At 53.7% G+C, this 19,252-nt stretch overlaps 1 protein-coding gene and 1 long non-coding RNA gene across 4 annotated transcripts; one reads left to right on the top strand and one right to left on the bottom strand.

The window, feature by feature from the left end:
• The first annotated feature begins 1,377 nt into the window (after nucleotides 1-1,377).
• MRPL4 (mitochondrial ribosomal protein L4) lies at nucleotides 1,378-9,255 on the top strand. 3 transcript variants are annotated; one of them, XM_077977443.1, is made up of 9 exons: nucleotides 1,378-1,474; nucleotides 1,561-1,633; nucleotides 1,721-2,362; nucleotides 3,494-3,830; nucleotides 5,917-6,034; nucleotides 7,432-7,538; nucleotides 7,622-7,731; nucleotides 7,817-7,893; nucleotides 8,817-9,255. In XM_077977443.1, the coding sequence occupies exons 4-9, from the start codon at nucleotides 3,645-3,647 to the stop codon at nucleotides 8,960-8,962; spliced, it is 744 nt and encodes a 247-aa protein (XP_077833569.1). In that variant the 5' UTR covers nucleotides 1,378-1,474; nucleotides 1,561-1,633; nucleotides 1,721-2,362; nucleotides 3,494-3,644; the 3' UTR covers nucleotides 8,963-9,255. The 3 variants fall into 3 exon arrangements, with proteins under 3 accessions (XP_077833569.1, XP_077833568.1, XP_014978328.1); XM_077977442.1 differs by having other exon boundaries at nucleotides 1,721-2,356; nucleotides 3,487-3,830; XM_015122842.3 differs by having other exon boundaries at nucleotides 1,721-1,871; nucleotides 3,779-3,830.
• On the bottom strand, nucleotides 7,040-18,929 carry LOC144336653 (uncharacterized). The gene is made up of 4 exons (XR_013408910.1): nucleotides 18,662-18,929; nucleotides 10,126-10,346; nucleotides 9,412-9,629; nucleotides 7,040-8,734 (listed from the first exon to the last, which is right to left on the bottom strand). It is a non-coding gene; the product is annotated as an uncharacterized LOC144336653 (long non-coding RNA).
• Nucleotides 18,930-19,252: the final 323 nt, after the last annotated feature.

Consider the following 19,252-nt stretch of genomic DNA (forward strand, 5'->3'; position numbering starts at 1 on the left):
TAGGCCGGGCGCGGTGGCTCAGGCCTGTAATCCCAGCACTTTGGGAGGCCGAGGTGGGTGGATCACCTGAGGTCAGGAGTTCAAGACTGGCCTGGCCAACATGGTGCAACCCTGTCTCTAATAAAAATACGAAAATTAGGGCCGGGCGTAGTGGCTGATGCCTGTAATCCCAGCACTTTGGGAGGCCGAGGCGGGCGGATCATGAGGTCAGGAGAATGAAACCATCCTGGCTAACACGGTGAAACCCAGTCTCTACTAAAAATACAAAAAATTAGCCGGGCGTGGTGACGGGCGCCCGTAGTCTCAGCTACTCGGTAAGCTGAGGCAGGGAATCGCTTGAACCCGGGAGGCCGAGATCGCACCACTGCACTCCGTCCTGGGCGGCAGAGCGATACTCCGTCTCAAAATACAAATATAAAATAAAAAAAATACAGTACAAAAATTAGCCGGGCGTGCGCACCTGTAGACCAGCTACTCGGGAGACTGAGGCAGGAGGATCCCTTGAGCTCTGCAGGTCGAGGCTGCAGTGAGCCATGTTCTCGCCCTTTGCACTCCAGCCTGGGCGACAGAGCAAGACCTTGTCTCTAAAAACCAAAACAAAGAAACAAAATGAGCATTCGGATTTGTTAGGGGGTGACAAGGGAGGCAGTCCAGGATCTGTGGACTCCCCACTTTTGTTCTGTCCTTGGAGAGCCCTGGAAAGTCTGAGAGTGTACAGGACCCTGGTCTAGGGGTTGGGGACACAAATAACTAATCTGAGGGGTTTCGGGGGGACATAGCCATGCCGTGGGGAATCTAAACTGGGAGGCATGGTCTGGCAGGCCCAATCCTGAAGGATTTCTATGGGCAATAAGGCCCTTCCTTTAAACAAATAAAAAAACAAACGACATTAACTGGATAAAGAAAAAACCATCTCCAAGAGCCTTGGAGGCGGAATGAAGGCGTGGCCCGGTGGGCGTGACCAACAGTAAAAGCTTAAGCGTTATTGGTTGTATTCTTTAGTTGCTCGCTCCAGAACTGCCCACTTATGGGCGGGGGGCCGCTTCTTCAGGCTTAGCAGTCATTGGCTGAATTGGGCCAGAGAGGTCTCATTGGCTGAGTTCCTGCACCGCTCGTAGGAGGCGGGACCCAAAGTAGGCGAGGCCTACGGAAGCTGGGGCTTCTTGCTGTGAGGTCCGGTTATCTAGTGTTGTGGAGGGTCCTTGAGGCAGGAGTGAAAATTGGGTCTGGGGATTAGTCCTGGGGTGGAGGTCTGGGCACGCCAGGTCGGACCCCCTCCATCTTCGGTTTTACACACCCAGCTTTCCAGGGGTGAGTCGCGGCGGATCGGGCGGCGTCGCGTGCGTGACGTCATCCATCGGCGCCGCGCGAAGCTCCAGTGGCCTTGACCTCCCGCGGCGTGGGAGGCTGTGAGGCGATGCTGCAGTTGGTCCGGGCCGGGGCGCGCGCCTGGCTTCGGCCTACAGGCTGCCGGGTGAGGCCAGGGGCTGGAGGCGTGGTCGAAGGATGAAATTTGGGGGTGTCCAGGGGTCGTCTCTCACTTTCGCCCACCCCTTGCAGGGCCTGAGTTCGCTGGCGGAAGAGGCAGCGCGTCCGACCGAGAACCCGGAGCAGGTGGCGGTGGCGAGCGAGGGTAAGGCAACCGGGGTGGCTCCAGGAGGGGCAGCGACAGAGAGGTTTGACCCTTGACCCTAACCCCTGACCCCCGCCATCGCTCCAGGTCTCCCGGAGCCCGTGCTGCGCAAAGTCGAGCTCCCGGTACCCGCTCATCGACGCCCGGTGCAGGCCTGGGTCGAGTCCCTGCGAGGCTTCGAGCAGGAGCGCGTGGGCCTGGCCGACCTGCACCCCGATGTTTTCGCTACCGCGCCCAGGTGAGCGAAGACTGTAATGGTGAACTGAGTGGCAGAGGGATGAAGAGCGGGAGTTCAGGAGTCAGGATGAGTTTGGGCTTGTACCGTTGGAAAAGTGCTGGATTTCTACAGCCTCCTTTTCTCCACCTGTCAAAGGGGGGGATGATGACAGTTTCCCCTGCTGTAGCGCTGTGTGAGATTGAAGCCTGAGAGGTGACATCCTCTAAGGGTTAGGGAGATGGAACTCTGGAGCCCGACTGATTAGGTTCAAATCCTGCCTTCACCTCTCGTGCCTCAGTGCCCCTATTTTGTCAGCTCTCGGGAGGTTGCTGTGATGAGTAAATGACTTAATTCTGGCACATAATAAGTTTTATAGAAATGCTGATAATCTTTATTAATTGTTTTTTGCAAATAAGAGCACTAAAGAGACTAAACCATTCCTAGGTGCCTGGAAGAGGCTGTTTGCATTTTAGTTAACCTGCTGTTCATAACATCTCTAAGAAAATGTAGGGGCCACGTTGGGCGCGGTGGCTCACGCCTGTAATTCCAGCACTTTGGGAGGCCGAGGCGGGTGGATCACGAGGTCAGGAGATCGAGACCATCCTGGCTAACACGGTGAAACCCTGTCTCTACTAAAAATACAAAAAGAAACTAGCCGGGCGTGGTGGCGGGCACCTGTAGTCCCAGCTACTCGGGAGACTAAGGTAGGAGAATGGCGTGAACCCGGGAGGCGGAGCTTGCCGTGAGCCAAGATCGTGCCACTGCACTCCATCCTGGACGACAAAGCAAGACTCCGTCTCAAAAAAAATAAGGAAAGAAAATGTAGGGGCTGCGTACTGTGGCTCACCTCTGTGATCCCAGCACATTGGGAGGCCGAGGCGGGCGGATCACTTAAAGCCAGGAGTTGGAGACCAGCCTGGCCAACATGGTGAAACCCCGTCTCTACTAAAAATACAAACATTAGCCTGACATCATAGTGCAAGCCTGTAGTCCCAGCTACTTTGGAGGCTGAGGCATGAGAATCACTTGCACCCAGGGAGATAGAGGTTGCAGTGAGCCGAGATCATACCACTGCACTCCAGCCTGGGCAACAGAGACGGACTCCATCTAAAAAAAAAAAAAACCGGTGCAATTGATTTCAATAATGTAAATACATTTAAATACCTGTATTTAAAACTATGTCAAAATCACATTTTAGCATGGAGCACTGGGCACGTTTCAGATGTTGAGTATGTGACTGTATGGAATGGTATAGAACTAGAGAGGCAAACCAGTCCCCTAAGAAGGTGGCAATAAGTCAAGTGTAATAGCAGGAAAAAAGTAATGGTAGGAAAAACAAGAAGGGGTGGCTTTTTTTTTTTTTTTTTTTTTGAGACAAAGTTTGGCTCTTGTCGCCCAGGCTGGAGTGCAGTGGCACGCTTGCTCTCGGCTCACTTCAACCTCTGCCTCCTGGGTTCTAGTAATTCTCATGCCTCAGCCTCCCGAGTAGCTGGAATGACAGATATGTACCTCTGTGCCCAGCTAATTTTTGTATATTTTGGAGAGACATCGCTTCTCCATGTTGCCCAGGCTGGTCTTAAACTCATGGCCACAAGTGATCCACCTGCCTTGGCCTCCCAAAGTGCCAGGATTACAGGCATGAGCCACTGCACCTGGTCAGGGTGGCTCTTTCTTTAGGAGGCGCCTCTCAGCAGTTATCGGGGCTGACACCTGTAGGCTGAGAAGGAACCATCCAGGGCAGTGTTTCAGACAGAGGGAAGAGCAAGTGCCAAGGTCTTGAGGCAGAATTTCAAGATGGGGTCAGTGAGGGGCAGAAGCAAATCACACAGGGCCCCGGAGGCGGAAGGGAGAATCCTGGGTTTTCCTGTATTGGAGGTGGAGGCTTTTGAAGCAGAGTTGGGCTTCTCATGTGTCCTTCCTCCCTGCAGGCTGGACATCCTGCACCAGGTTGCCATGTGGCAGAAGAACTTCAAGAGGATTGTGAGTGCCTAAATGGAGCAAGGTGGCAGGAAGGAGGAGCTTCCTGGGGAGGTTGGGGACGGGACCCAGAGGAAGCCCATCACTGGGTTTTCTCCGGACTGCTCGGCTGGGGCCTCATCTGTTTCCTGAGCCACTCACTGATGGGTCCATTTTTAGTTCTCTTTTTTTTTTTGAGATGGAGATGGAGTCTCACTCTGTCACCCAGACTGGAGTGCAGTGGCACGATCTCAGTTCACTGCAACCTCTGCTTCCTGGGTTCAAGTGATTCCCCTGCCTCTGCCTCCTGAGTAGCTGGGATTACAGGTGTGTGCCACCACGTGGGCTAATTTTTGTATTTTTAGTAGAGACGGAGTTTCACCATGTTGGCCAGGGTGGTCTCAAACTCCTGACCTCAAGGAACCTACCTGCCTCGGCCTCCCAAAGTGCTGGGATTACAGGTGTGAGCCACCATGCCCAGCTCATTTTCAGTTGTTTTCTGATCACTCACTGATGTGGGCATTGTGGTGGGTGAGAGAGGATATAGCAGGGACCACAAGGACAAAACAGGCAAGGTTGGGCTGGGTGCAGTGGCTCAGGCCTGTAATCCCAGCAGTGGAGGCTGAGGTGGGTGGGTTGCTTGGGACCAGGAAAGACCAGCCTGGGAAACAGCAAGTCCCAGTCTCTACCCCTTCCCCCACAACCCCCCGAAAAAGATGGGCAAAGTTCCGATTCTAATGAAGGTCACAGTGTCATGGGAGAAGTGAACGTGAGTCAGATGGTCATACGCAATGTGTAATTATGAGCATGTCCCAGAGAACGGGATGTTCAACCTTAGGTCTACTGAGAAGCTAACCAGATCAAAGAGGCAGTGGGGCTAGGGTAGAGATAACAGGAACGGGGCGTGCAAAGGCCCCATGGCAGGGACCACAAGGAACCCAGTGTTGCCACAGAGGCCAGTGGGAGCAGTGGGGAGGCGTCTGGGTTTTATGCCAAGAACATTGAAGAATCCATTACCAGTTGGGGTCTCATCCATCCACCCCAGAGGTCTGGCCAGTCCTTCCCCTGTCACACCTTCCCTGGCTCCCCATCACCCTAGGAATAAAGTCATCAGTCTGCTATTCCGAGCTCTTCCTGATTTCCTTGCCCTGCTCCTCTTTCCTCATTCTCCCTGTCTGTGTCATTCCCTCCTTGCAGCTACAACCACATTAAAATTGTTCAAAAATAGGCCGGTACAGTGGCTCACACCTGTAATCCCAGCACTTTGGGAGGCCAAGGCAGGTGGATCACTTGAGGCCGGGAGTTCCAGAACAGCCTAGTCAATGTGGCAAAACCCCATCTCTACTAAAAATACAAATAATTAGCCGGGCCCAGGCGCGGTGGCTCACGCCTGTAATCCCAGTACTTTGGGAGACCAAGGCGGGTGGATCACAAGGTCAGGAGTTCGAGACCAGCCTGACCAATATGGTGAAACCCTGTCTCTACTAAAAATACTAAATATTAGTATTTACTAATAACTAAAAATACAAATATTAGTTGGGCGTGGTGGCGGGCGCCTGTCGTCCGAGCTACTCTGGAGGCTGAGACAGGAGAATTGCTTGAACCCAGGAAGCAGAGGTTGCAGTGAACTGAGATCACGCCACTGCACTCCGGCCTGGGTGACACAGCAAGACTCCATCTGAAAAAAAAAAAATTAGCCTGGCATGGTGACGGGCACCTGTAATCTCAGCTACTTGGGAGGCTGAGGCTGGAGAATCGCTTGAATCCAGGAATCAGAGGTTGCAGTGAGCCGAGGTCGCACCACTTGCACTCCACAGCCTGGGTGACAGAGTGAGACTGTCTCAAAAAAAAAAAAAAAATCAATAGTTCAGAAAATACCGAGCACCCCCTGCATGCCCGGCGGCAGAGCCCCTGCCTTTGTGAGGCTGGCATGGGGCAGGAGCTCCGACTTCTTTACCCTCCCCCTCGGTCCCCAGGCTCTCTGTGCTTGGCCTGAGAGAGCCCATCATCATGGTGCCTCCTGCCTGACTTCCCCATGGCAGGACTGATCTGCCCGGCTCCCTGACACCTGCCTCGTGGACCTGACCCCCTCCTCACTTTGTGCCTCCAGAGCTATGCCAAGACCAAGACGAGGGCCGAGGTACGGGGTGGTGGCCGGAAGCCTTGGCCACAGAAAGGCACCGGGCGGGCCCGGCATGGCAGCATCCGCTCTCCACTCTGGCGAGGAGGTAACTGGGGACAGGGTGGAGGGGGCAGAGAGGGGTGGGGGAGCCAGGGAAGGACCTGGGTGTTTACTCACACACAGCTGCGCACATCTGGCGTGGTATCGTGTCAGCCCTGTTCCCTCCACCTCATGGAACCACTGGGCTGGTGACATTGGAACTGAGGTCCTTGGACCTCACTACCCATGTTGGGGGACAGATCTGGGAGCCATCCACTCCTCCTTCTCTCATGCCCTCCCTCTTCAGCCCGTGGCCACAGCCCCTCTTGACCTCACCTCCTGTCATCCTCTTCTGACCCACACTTCCCACAGCACCTGCAGAGCTCTTCCTAAATCTCCCACCTCCCTCAGCCTTTGCGTGGAAGCTGAACTCCTGACCTTGTCATCGTGGGCCCTGGTGGCTGCACACCTTGCCCCCTCATCCCCTCCTTTCCCTCTCTGACCAGGCAGAGATGACTCTCTTTTTTTTTTTTTGGTTGTAGTTGTTGGTTTGTTTTTAACTTTTTATTTTCTTGGATGCTAACAAGATGATTCAGGGTGGTGCCAGCCACCCCGTCACCTGTTTACCCGGCCAGCTCTCCTCACCTTTCAGGGTTCTGGGCCACACCTCCTCCAGGAAGCTTCCCTTGATCTCCTTTCCTTCCACATCCCCCAGGGCTACCCTGATTTCTTCTACAGCTGAGCCTCTTTTCTGCCCTGCCGAAATGTGAATGGCATGAGGGCAGGGACCATGTCTGTCGTCTTCTCTGCTGCATATCCAAGGCCCAGGCGAGGGCGGACACCAACACATGGTGCTTGCAGGGGTCTCCCCAACTGTTATTGCTCCCAAATCATACTGCTAGCTCCACTGGAAAGTGTGCCTGATGCCTCCCTCTCCCCCTAGACCTGAAAGTTCGAACCTCCTCATAATTTCAGCATTAACAGCTGTGCTTGAGTTAAGTTCACCCTCTAGCCACTCGACGGAATCCACACCATAACTCCTGGTGTCCTATGAGGCAGGAACTGTCCGATCTCAAGGTGATTTGTTTTTTTTATTGTTTGCTTTTGAGGCAGGATCTCACTGTATTGCTCAGGCTGTAGTGCAGTGGCGCAATCATAGCTCACTGCAGCCTTGAGCTCCTGGGCTCAAGTGATCTCCGTCCTCAGCCTCCCAAAGTGCTGGTATGAGCCACCTTCGCCAGCCCTGTCTCAGAGTGTGACAGCTGGGGAAACTGAAGCCCAGTGAAGCAAAGTCACTGGTCCCATGTTGTCCCTGATCCAGCCTCCCCTGAGGCCCCACCCTCTCTGCCTGATTCCTGGCAGTGCCCCCTCTCTCCTGTCACCCCATGCCAGCCACTGCAGCAGATTGCTGACCTCCAAGCTCTGCAGTGGCCCCTCCCTGCTCACACGCCTCTGTCCCCACAGGAGGTGTTGCCCATGGCCCCCGGGGTCCCACGAGTTACTACTACATGCTGCCCATGAAGGTGCGGGCCCTGGGCCTCAAAGTGGCACTGAGCATCAAGCTGGCCCAGGTATAGCCATGGGGGGCCCAGACAGCTGCTAGAGGTGGGGCTGCTCTGGACCCAAGGCTCAAACCATCCTTTCCTTTCACCAGGATGACCTGCACATTATGGACTCCCTAGAGCTGCCCACCAGAGACCCACAGTACCTGACGGAGCTGGCGCGCTACCGCCGCTGGGGGGACTCCGTGCTCCTCGTGGACTTGTGAGGACACAGGGCAGAGCAGGGGCAGGGGGCCTGAGCTTTGTACTCTGAGGGTTCAACCCCCACTCCCTGTCCTCTCTTACAGGACATACGAGGAGATGCCACAGAGCATCGTGGAGGCCACCTCTAGGCTCAAGACCTTCAACCTGATCCCGGCTGTTGGTGAGCTAAGGCCCAGGCCCCCAGAGTGTGCACGTGCAGTCTCCACTGTTAGAATCACAGCGGTTCAAATCCAGCATCTGGTCGCTGAGTGGCCTTGGGCAGTGACCACGCGCCCAGACCCAACTCTCAGCTTGCCCAAAGCAATAATCTTTCCTAAAGAGGTGCTTGGCTGGGGATGGTGGCTCATGCTTGTAATCCCAGTACTTTGGGAGGCCAAGACAGTCTGGCCAATATAGTGAGGCTCCCATCTATACTAGAAATAAAAAAGTTAGGCGTGGTGGTGTGCACCTGTAGTCCCAGCTACTCAGGGGGCTGAGCTAGGCGGATAGCTTGAGCTCCGGGGGCCAAGGCTTCATTGAGTCATGATCGCACCACTGCACCCAAACCTGGGGGAGAGAGCGAGACTCTTGCCTCAAAAAAAAAAAAAAGGCTCCAAGGTCACCTCTGCCAAAGCCACAGTCTGTTCCTTTCACAGCCACCAGATGGCGACGTGAGCCTGAGTCAGGTCCTGTCCCTCAACCCACAGCCCTTGCTGGCTTTCCCAGCTCTCTCAGGATGAAAGCCCAAGTCCTCAGGGTGGCACATCAGGCCCTGCATGACCCGCCCCGTCACTCCCCTGCCCTCCCATCGTTTGCCCTGGGTCTCCCTCACCGGAATGGGAGCCAGGAGTCCCAGCCAGGCACAGGGCCGAGCCTGGCATTCCGAGGGACTCGGCCAGCAGATGATGATCTGGGAGCAGCTCCTTGGCCAGAGGCTTACAGGCAACAAGCGGCCGGGCAGGGTCTGGCCCTGGGCTGCTGGGCTCACAAAGTCACACTAGACCACGGTGAAGGTCTCTCTTCTGTAAGCACAAAGGGACTCCAACGTGGGTGGGATGAGGAGAGAGGCAGCCCCGCCCTGACCATCCCCCACCCCGCCCCCAGGCCTAAATGTGCACAGCATGCTCAAGCACCAGACGCTGGTCCTGACGCTGCCCACCATCGCCTTCCTGGAGGACAAGCTGCTCTGGCAGGACTCGCGTTACAAACCCCTCTACCCCTTCAACCTGCCCTACAGCAACTTCCCCTGACCCCCGCCCCACACTACCCAGGGCCCGGTGGCCACCCCGTACCACTCATGATGTGAAGCACCTCTTCTGAGCCAGGCAGAGCCCGTGGCTGACTTGGGAGCCTCAGGCCCACGCCCACCCTTCGAGGATGGTGCCACCTGGACCCCCTCATTCCAGGGAGGAAACTGAGGCCACAGGGAGTGGCCATCGCCATTGGGAAGGGGCGACTCCACAGAGAGCCCAGGCGGGCTCCTGCATCCATTCTCTCTTTGTTTTTAAAATAAATTGTATTTTTGAATCAAGGAGGATAAACAGATAACTTCTCAGTGTCATTTTTAATAACTGCATTGGGCACGTTGGGCTCCTTCCCGGGTTCTGGGCACCGCTGAGGATCCGCCATCTCAAGAGGCTCACAGTCTGGTTTCAGGGAACCCCAGGGCTGTTTGTGGAAATTACAAGAATTCACTTACCCGGTGAGTCAGACTCCCGGAGCTCACAGGTGCGTGGGTGCCAGCACTTCCTAGGAGCTGACTCCTGCCACATCCTTCTCCTGAGCACTGCTGCCAGCCATTCCCACCCCGAGAGTGTTTGCAGTCCTGTCTGCGACATTACTTCATGCAGTCTGAGAGCGTGTGCTTGATTGTGCAATTAGATGTCATGTGTAAACCTGAGTTTTCAGAGTGACTTCCTGTAAGCACAGTCAGAAAAGTAAATGTCTCGCTGTAAGTGAGCAGATAAGCACATGTTTAAAAACACCAGCTGGGCGTGGTGACTCGCACCTGTAACTTTAGCACTTTGGGAGGTCAAGGTGGGAGGAGCACTTGAGCCCAGGAGTTCCAGACCAGCCTGGGCAACATGGTGAAACCCTGTCTCTGCAAAAAATACAAAAATTAAGTGGGCATGGTGGTGTCTACCTGTGGTCCCAGCTACTTGGGAGGCTGAGGTGGGAGGATCACCTGAGCCTAGGAAGCAGAGGTTGCAGTGAGCAGAGTGAGCCACCACACTCCAGCATGGGTGACAAAGTGAGACACTGTCTTAAAAAAAAAAAAAACAGCATCCCAATTTTTGATTTTGCTGAGGTTGTTTGCCTGCCAAGTTAATTTTTCTTAACAGCCATAACAGACTATAATGCAGACAATGTGATCGATTTATTTAAAGTCAACCAGCTGGGTGCGGTGACTCACGCCTATAATCCCAGAACTTTGGGAGGCTCAGCCAGGTGGATCACCAGAGGTCAGGAGTTTTGAGACCACCCTGGCCAAGCCGGGAGTGGTGGCGGGTGCCTGTAATCCCAGCTACTCAGGAGGCTGAGGCAGGAGAATTACTTGAATCCAGGAGGCAGAGGTTGCAGTGAGCCAAGATAGTGCCACTGTGCTCCAGCCTGGACGACAGAGGGAGACTCCATCTATAAATAAATAAAATAAAGTCAATCAGGACTGCCTTCTGCCTGTGTGGGCCTGGCCAGGCTAAGCAGTCACACAACCATCCCTACGTGCTGGGCCACCCCTGACTGAAAACCTCTCTGGAATTCCTCTCTCGGGATTGCCTTCGGAGATTGCAACACATTCTCCAAACACCCTCAGTGGACATAGACTTTGCTCCTTGAAGCAGCAGATTTGACTAAATAAAAAAGAAAAAGCTATTAAAACCAGTTGGCCGAGCGTGGTGTCTCACGCCTGTAATCCCAGCACTTTGGGAGGCCGAGGCTGGTGGATCACGAGGTCAGGAGATCGAGACCATCCCGGCTAACACGGTAAAACCCTGTCTGTACTAAAAATACAAAAAATTAGCCGGTCGTGGTGGCGGGCACCTGCAGTCCCAGCTACTCAGGAGGTTGAGGCAGGAGAATGGCATGAACCCGGGAGGCAGAGCTTGCAGTGAGCCAAGATCACGCCACTACACTCCAGCCTGGGTGACAGAGTGAGACTCGGTCTCAAAAACAACAACAGCAAAAAAAAAAAAAAACAGTTAAGGCCAGGTGCAGTGGCTCACGCCTATAATCCCAGCACTTTGGGAGGCCTAGGTGGGTGGATCACAAGGTCAAGAGATCAAGACCATCCTGGCCAACATGGTGAAACCCAGTCTCTACTAAAAGTACAAAACATTAGCTGGGCGTGGTGGTGGGTGCCTGTAGTCCCAGCTACTCAGGAGGCTGAGGCAGGAGAAACACTTAAACCCGGGAGGCGGAGGTTGCAGGAGTCGAGACCGCACCACTGCACTCCAGCCTGGCGACAGAGCAAGACTATCTCAAAAAAAAAAAAAAAAAACCCACACAGTTAAAGGCGTGCCGAAGCTCAGAAGAAAATGCCGCCTCACTACTGTTCCTCTTGCCAGTCTTGTTGGGGCATCAAGGCCTAGAGTAACACCCAGCTGTTGGCCTGACAGTGCCTGGCCCAGCCTGGAGAGTTGCAGCCAGGAGTATAAATGTGGTTCAGTCTGCGTCATACCTGTCAGGAAACATGGTGAGACCAACTGCTGCCCAGACAGATTTTCAAAAGAAGTGGGTCAGAACGTATTCCCCCACATCGGAATCCCTCAGCCAGATTGAGGATAAAAACAGGCATCAGAAAAAAAATGATACAGACGGGCCTGGTGGCTCATGCCTGTAATCCCAGCACTTTGGGAGGTTGAGGCGGGAGCACAGGAGTTTGAGACCAGCCTGGGCAACATAGTGAGACCCTATCTCTACTAAAAATAGAATAGGGTATGGTGGTGTGCCTGTGGTCCCAGCTACTTTGGAGGCTGAGGCAGGAGGATCGTCTGAGCCCTGGGGGTGGAGGCTGCAGTGAGCTGAGATCGCACCACTGCAATCCAGCCTGGGCAACAGATCAAGACCCTGACTCAAAAAAAAGAAGAAAGAAAAGAAAATACAACTATCATACACTGCCTAAAATGTGCTTTAAAATAATTGGCATATGGCCGGGCGCGGTGGCTCAAGCCTGTAATCCCAGCACTTTGGGAGGCCGAGATGGGCGGATCACGAGGTCAGGAGATCGAGACCATCCTGGCTAACACGGTGAAACCCCGTCTCTACTAAAAAATACAAAAAACTAGCCGGGCGCGGTGGCAGGCGCCTGTAGTCCCAACTACTCGGGAGGCTGAGGCAGGAGAATGGCATGAACCCGGGAGGCGGAGCTTGCAGTAAGCTGAGATCCGGCCACTGCACTCCAGCCTGGGCGGTAGAGCGAGACTCCGTCTCAAAAAAAATAAATAAATAAATAAAATAAAATAAAATAATTGGCATAGTTGGACATGGTGGCATGCACCTGCAGTCCCAGCTACTTGGAAGGCTGTGGCCAGGAGTTTGAGACCAGCCTGGGCAACACAGCAAGACCTCGTCTCTATAAAAAATAGGCCGGAGCAGTGGCTCATGCCTGTAATCCCAGCACTTTGGGAGGCCAAGGCAGGTGGATCACTAGAGGACAGGAGTTCAAGACAGGCCTGGCCAGTATGGTGAAACCCCGTCTCTACTAAAAATACAAAAATTGGTGGGACATGGTGGCAGGTGTCTATAATCCCAGCTACTTGGGAGGCTGAGGCAGGAGAATTGCTTGAACCTGGGAGGTGAAGGTTGCAGTGAGCCGAGGTCACACCACTGCCCTCAAGCCTGGGGTGACAGTGCAAGACTTGGTCTCGAAAAAAAATGAATAATGAATGAAGGAATTAATGAATTAATTAGTTAATTAAATAGGTGGGGTATACGAGTTTGTTAGGGCTGCTGTAGGAGTGCCACAAACTGTGGGGGTTGGGGGGGTTAGTCAACAGAAATTTATTCTCTCCTGTTTCTGGAGGTTGGAAATCCAAGACGAAGAACAGGATTAGCTCCTTCTAAGGGAGTCTGTTCCAGATCCCTCTCCTAGCCTCTGGCGGTTTGCTTTGCTGACAATATTTGACATTCCTTGTCTTGTAGCCACACTGCTTCAGTCTCCACCTTCATCTTTACATGACGTTGTCCCTGTGGGTATGTGTCTGTTTCTGTGTCCAAATTTCTCCTTTTTCTTTTTTCTTTTTTTTTCTTTTTTTTTTCAGACAGAGTCTCACTTTCTTGCCCAGGCTGGAGTGCAGTGGCTCGATCTTGGCACACTTGCAACTTCCGCCTCCTGGATTCAAGTGATTCTCCTGCCTCAGCCTCCAGAGTAGCTGGGATTACAGGCAGCCACCACTACGCCTGGCTAATTTTTGTGTTTTTAGTAGAGACAGGGTTTCACCATATTGGTCAGGCTGGTCTCGAACCCCTGACCTCAGGTGATCCACCCACTCTGGCCCCCCAAAGTGCTGGGATTACAAGCGTGAGCCACCGAACCTGGCCTATTTTTTTCTTTTTTTTTTTTTTTTCAGACAGAGTTTTGCTCTTCTTGCCCAGGCTGGAGTGCAATGGCGCAATCTCGGCTAATCTCAACCTCCGCCTCCCGGGTTCAGGCAATTCTTCTGCCTCAGCCTCCCGAGTAACTGGGATTACAGGCATGCTCCACAATACCTCGCTAATTTTGTATTGTTAGCAGAGACAGGGTTTCACCATGTTGGTCAGGCTGGTCTCGGATTCCCAAATTCAGGTGATCCGCCCGCCTCAGCCTCCCAAAGTGCTGAGATTACAGGCATGAGCCACTGAGCCTGGCCCTCTCCTTTCTATTTTTAAAATCTTTTTTGTGGCTGGGAGCAGTGGCTCACGCCTGTAATCCCAGCACTTTGCAAGGCCGAGGCAGGTGGAACACTTGAGGTCAAGAGTTTGAGAACAGCCTGACCAACACAGTGAAACCCCATCTCTACTAAAAATACAAAAGAATTAGCTGGGCGTGGTGCCGGGTGCCTGTATTCTCAGCTACGAGAGGCTGAGGCAGGAGAATCGTTTAAACTCTGGAGGCGGAGGTTGCAGCAAGGTGATATTGCGCCACTGCACTCCAGCCTGGGCAACAGAGCGAGACTCCATCTCTAAATAAATAAATAAATAAGGAGCTGTATTTCAGAATTTGGAGAAGGTGACACTAAGAGTACAGAATACACAGCTTTTGTTTGTTTGTTTTTATGGTTTTTTTTGTTGTTGTTGTTGTTTTGAGACAGAGTCTCGCTCTGTCACCCAGGCTGGAGTGCAGTGGTGCAATCTCGGCTCACTGCAATCTCTGCCTCCCCGGTTCAAGCAAGTCTCCTGCCTCAATCTCCCGAGTAGCTGGGATCATAGGTGCCCGCCACCACTCCTGGCTAATTTTTGTATTTTTAGTAGAGACGGGGTTTCACCATGTTGGTCAGGCTGATCTCGAACTCTTGACCTCATGATCCCCCCACCTCGGCCTCCCAAAGTGCTGGGATTACAGGCATGAGCCACCGAGCCTGGCTCCAAAAAATATTTATTAAAACTATGTTAATGCTGGCCGGGCATGGTGGCTCACGCCTGTAATCCCAGCACTTTGGGAGGCTGAGGTGGGCGGATCACGAGGTCAGGAGATCAAGATCATCCTGTCTAACACGAGATTCTCATGCCCCAGCCTCCCAAGTAGCTGAGATTACAGGCTTGTGCCTCCATGACCAGCTAATTTTTGTATTTTCACTAGAGATGAGGTTTCACCAGTTTGGGCAGGCTGGTCTCAAACTCCTGACCTCAAGTGATCCACCCACCTCGGCCTCCCAAAGTGCTGGGATGACAGCTGCCTGGTCAGCAACTGTTGTTTAGACATACACATTTTATTTGCTTGTCCAGCATGATCAGCCCTCCACTTTTTAAATTTTCTTTTATTTATTTTTTTTGAGACAGAGTCTCACTCGGTTGCCTAGGTTGGAGTCCCGTGGCGTGATTTTGACTCACTGCAACCTCTGCTTCCCAGGTTCGAGCAATTCTCCTGCCTCAGCTTCCCGAGTAGCTGGGATTACAGGTGCGCGTCCCCATGCCCGGCTAATTTTTGTATTTTTAGTAGAGACAGGGTTTTACCATGTTGGCCGGGTTGGTCTCGAACTCCTGACCTCAGGTGATTTGCCTGCCTTGGCCTCCCAAAGTGCTGGGATTACAAGTGTGAGCCATTGCACCCGGCCTTAAATTGTATTTTTTATTTTTTTTTGTAGAGACGGGCTCTTGCTGTGTTGCCCAGGCTGGTCTTGAACTCCTGACCTCAAGTAATCTTCCCACCTCGGTCTCCAAAAGGGCTGGGATTACAGGGGTGAGCCACTGCACCCCACCTTCCCTCTACTTCTTGATGGTTTGCTTCTGCTATGAATGTGCATGTCCAGTTGTCTGCTTCTTAGAACAGATATTTACCTTCCTCATTCATCGGCCATTGGAGGACTGGGACCACTCAGATTATTGATCCGGCCCATTCTTCCGGGAGAGTTTCCTGGTGGCTGTCTTCCATCATCATAACCGGAATCAGATGAGTTTCCGTAGCCTTTTTTTCCCCCCACATCTTTGCTGAAGCAGAGTTTTGAAAAACAAAACCACAAACTAAGCTATTCCCCAGAAGAAATCTGTAATCAAAGATAAGGTCTGCCAGGCACAGTGGCGCTCACGCGTTCTGGAGGCCAAGGTGGGTGGATCACCTGAGGTCAGGAGTTCTAGACCTGCCAGGCCAACATGGTAAAACCTCGTCTCTACTAAAAATATAAAAATTATCTGGTTGTGGTGGCGCATATCTGTAATCTCAGCTACCTGGGAGGCTGAGGCAAGAGAATTGCTTGAACCTGGGAAGTGGAGGTTGCAGTGAGCCAAGATTGCACCACTGCACTCCAGCCTGGGTGACAGACAGAGCAAGACTGTGTTGCAAAAATATACATAAATAAAATAAAAAGTAAAATAAAAATACAAAAGTTGGTTGGGTGCGGTGACTCACGCCTGCAATCCCAGCACTTTGGGAGGCTGAGGCGGGCAAATCATGAGATCAGAAGTTCAAGACCATCCTGGCTAACACGGTGAAACCCTGTCTCTACTAAAAATACAAAAAATTAGCTGTGCGTGGTGACACACGCCTGTAGTCCCAGCTACTTGGGAGGCTAAGGCAGGAGAATCACTTGAACCTGGGAGGTGGAGATTGCAGTGAGCCGAGATCGTGCCACTGCACTCCAGCCTGGGTCACAGAGCAAGACTCCATCTCAGAAAAAAAAAAAAAAAAAAAAAATTAGCATGGCGGTGGGCACCTGTAATCCCAGCTACTTGGGAGGCTGAGGCAGAATTTCTCGAACCTGGGAGGTTGCAGTGAGCCGAGCCAAGATCACACCTCTGCACTCCAGCCTGGGCAACAGAGCAAGACTTTGTCTAAAAAAAAAAAAAAAAAGAAAAAGAAAAAAAAAAATTTAAATAGGCCGGGAGCAGTGACTCATGCCTGTAATCCCAGCCCAGCCCTTTGGGAGGCCAAGGTGGGTGGATCGCTTGAGGTGAGGAGTTCGAGACCAGGCTAGCCAACATGGTGTAACCCTGTCTCTACTAAAAACACAAAAATTAGCTGGGCCTGGTGGCACACGCCTGTAATCCCAGCTACTTGGGAGGCTGAGGCAGGAGAATCACTTAAACCTAGGAGGCAGGGGTTGTGGCAAGCCAAGATCGTGTCACTGCACTCTAGCCAGGGTGACAGAGCGAGACTCTGTCTCAAAAAAATAAAAAAGAAATTCAGCAAGTGAAGAGTTCAGCAATTCAAATATTAAGGTGAGTGTAAAGGAACGCCCAGGATGTGGCCCAGGATGGAGTAGGGGGATATTATTTTAGCAGAAAGCTCAGGCCACAAGACAGGAGGAGCCAGCCTTGTTGGGGATGAAGGGAAGAGCATTACAGGCTGAGGGAAATGCAAGGCGGTTGCATGGGACACCATGGGATGGCTTCTGCCCTCGGTGGGCAGCCTCTGGTCTGAGGCCATTCTTTGGCCTGCCTGAGACTGCCTGGCACCCGGGAGGAAACCCTGCCCTTCCTGAAGATAGAAGCAAAGGTCTGGGGAATCTCTGCTTCCGTTTTCCCTGAGAAAAAGCTTAAAGGAGCAGAGGACTGGTAGGTGCCTCCTCCCTCTGCCAGCCTGCCCCCCACCATGGCCATCCCACTCCCATCTCAAAAAGGCTCGGACCCTGATCAAGGAGTCATCTCCCTTGTCCCAGCACCTCCAGTTGGCCCAGTCTCCAAAACGGATGTCAAATTCAGCCCTTTCTCCAAGCACACTGCCCAGTCCAGGCCCCATTATTCATCTGGACTACAACAGTCACCACCTCTCCCATTTCCTAGCTGCAGCTCTTGAAGCCTCAACTGGGCCCTTGTGAACACTTGAGTCAGGGCAAGGTCCTTCCTCCGCTCACAATCCTCCATAGCTCCCACCTCACTGGGCATAAAAACCAAAGTCCTGGCCGGGCATGGTGGCTCAAGTCTGTTATCCCAGCACTTTGGGAGGCCAAGGTGGGCGGATCACCAGAGGTCAGGAGCTAGAGACCAACCTGGCGAAACCCCATCTCTACTAAAAATACAAAAATTAGGCATGGTGACGCACCCTTGTAGCCCCAGCTGAGGAGGGAGAATCACTTGAACCTGAGAGGCAGAGGTTGCAGTGAGCCGAGATCACGCCACTGCACTCCAGCCCGGGTGACAGAATGAGACTGGGGTTCACAAACAGACAAAACAACAAAGTCCTCCCCAGGTGACAGGCACTTTCACTTATCTGCCCTGTCATCTCCCTGCCTGCTCCTCCCCTCCAGTCTCTTCCTTTGCTAAGCCTGCTCCAGCCACGCTTGTCTCCTGGATGTTCCTTTTTTTTTTTTTTTTTTTGAGGCAGAGTCTCACTCTGTCACACAGGCTGGAGTGCAGTGCATGGATCTTGGCTCACTGCAACCTCCGCCTGCCGGGTTCAAGAGATTCTCCTGCCTCAGCCTCCCAAGTAGGTGGAATTACAGGGATGCACCACCACACTCAGCTAATTTTTGTATTTGTGTAAAGACGGGGTCTCCCTATGTTGCCCAGGCTGGTCTTGAACTCCTGGGCTCAAGGGATCCTCCCATCTCGGCCTCCCAAAAGGCTGGGATTACAGACGGGAGCCACCGCGCCCAGCTGGATTTTTGTCTGACTCTGTTCATTCTTGCGTCCCCAGTACCTGAAAGGATGCCAAGCACACAGTAGGCGCTTAATAAACATTGAGCCACATGTTGAGAAAAGAACGGCGCCATTGTGGCTGCAAGTGGGACTTGGACCGCGCGGGGGAGCTCGCCGCCCGCGCACCTCGGGCTGGGGCGCGAGTCCGTAGAACCCGCCCGAGGAAGAACCCGTGGCGCAGGATTTTCCCAGGCCGTCTGAGGACCAGGGACGTCCCCAGTCCCACTCTGTGACTTTGCTCAGGCCGTTCCGGGGCGGGAATTCAGTACCCCTCAGCCCCCCAAGAAAAAAATAACCCCGTGGAAATTCCTTGGGAATGACCGAGGCGGGGAAAATATGCGTCTCTGGATGGCCAGTGACTCGCAGCCCCCTTCCCCGATAGGAAGGGCCTGCGCGTCCCAGGCCCCTTCGCTTCCCTTTCTGCTGCGCGACCTCCCTGGCCCCTCTGAGATCTCCACGGCGACGCCGCGCGCGCCCCACAACAGGAAAGCCTTAGGCGGCGCGGCTTGGCGCTTGGAGACTTCAGAGTCCCCAGCCTCGACGTGGTGGATGTCGAGTCTTGGGGTCACACGCACAGGCGGTGGCCAAGCAAACACCCACTCATATTTAATGCACGCGCCTGGGTTGCGGGAGCCTCGCGCGGAGGGCAAGGGTTCGAGCACCCCCTCTCCCTGCCTCACCTCGGAGCCTGGGGGCTGCCTTGTTTCCCAGCTGCAGGAAGGGGTTCGAGCGCCCCTTCTCCCTGCCTCGCCTCGGCGCCTGGGGGCTGCAGCCTCAGTTTCCCAGCGACAGGTAGGGGTTTCGAGCGCCCCCCTCTCCTCCCTCGTCAAGATCCAAGCTAGCCGCCTCAGTTTCCCCGCGGAGCCTGGGACGCCAGCGGAAGGGCTCGGCGCGTGGGGATCACGCAGCTTCCTTCCTTTTTCTGGGAGCTGTAAAGACCCTCCCGCGGCCAAGGCCGAAAGGGGAAGCGAGGAGGCCGCGGGGGTGTGAGTGCCCACGGGTGTAGAGGGAGGACACCGATTTCCCCGGACGTGGTGAGACCGCGCATCGTCACTCCCACGGTTCGCGTTAGCCGGGAGGTGCCTGGCTCTGCTCTGGCCGCTTCTTGAGAAATGCCCGTGTTAGCTGGGTGGGGACGTGACCCTAGGGGGAGGGGCACCCCTCAGTGGAGGGAGCCCGGGGAGGATTCCTGGTCCCCCACCCAGGCAAGGGGCTCATCCACTCGATTAAAGAGGCCTGCGTAAACTGGAGAGAGAGGACTTGAGTTCGGA

This window comes from Macaca mulatta, chromosome 19 (genome assembly GCF_049350105.2).
Source record: "Macaca mulatta isolate MMU2019108-1 chromosome 19, T2T-MMU8v2.0, whole genome shotgun sequence".
Classification (NCBI taxonomy): domain Eukaryota; kingdom Metazoa; phylum Chordata; class Mammalia; order Primates; family Cercopithecidae; genus Macaca; species Macaca mulatta.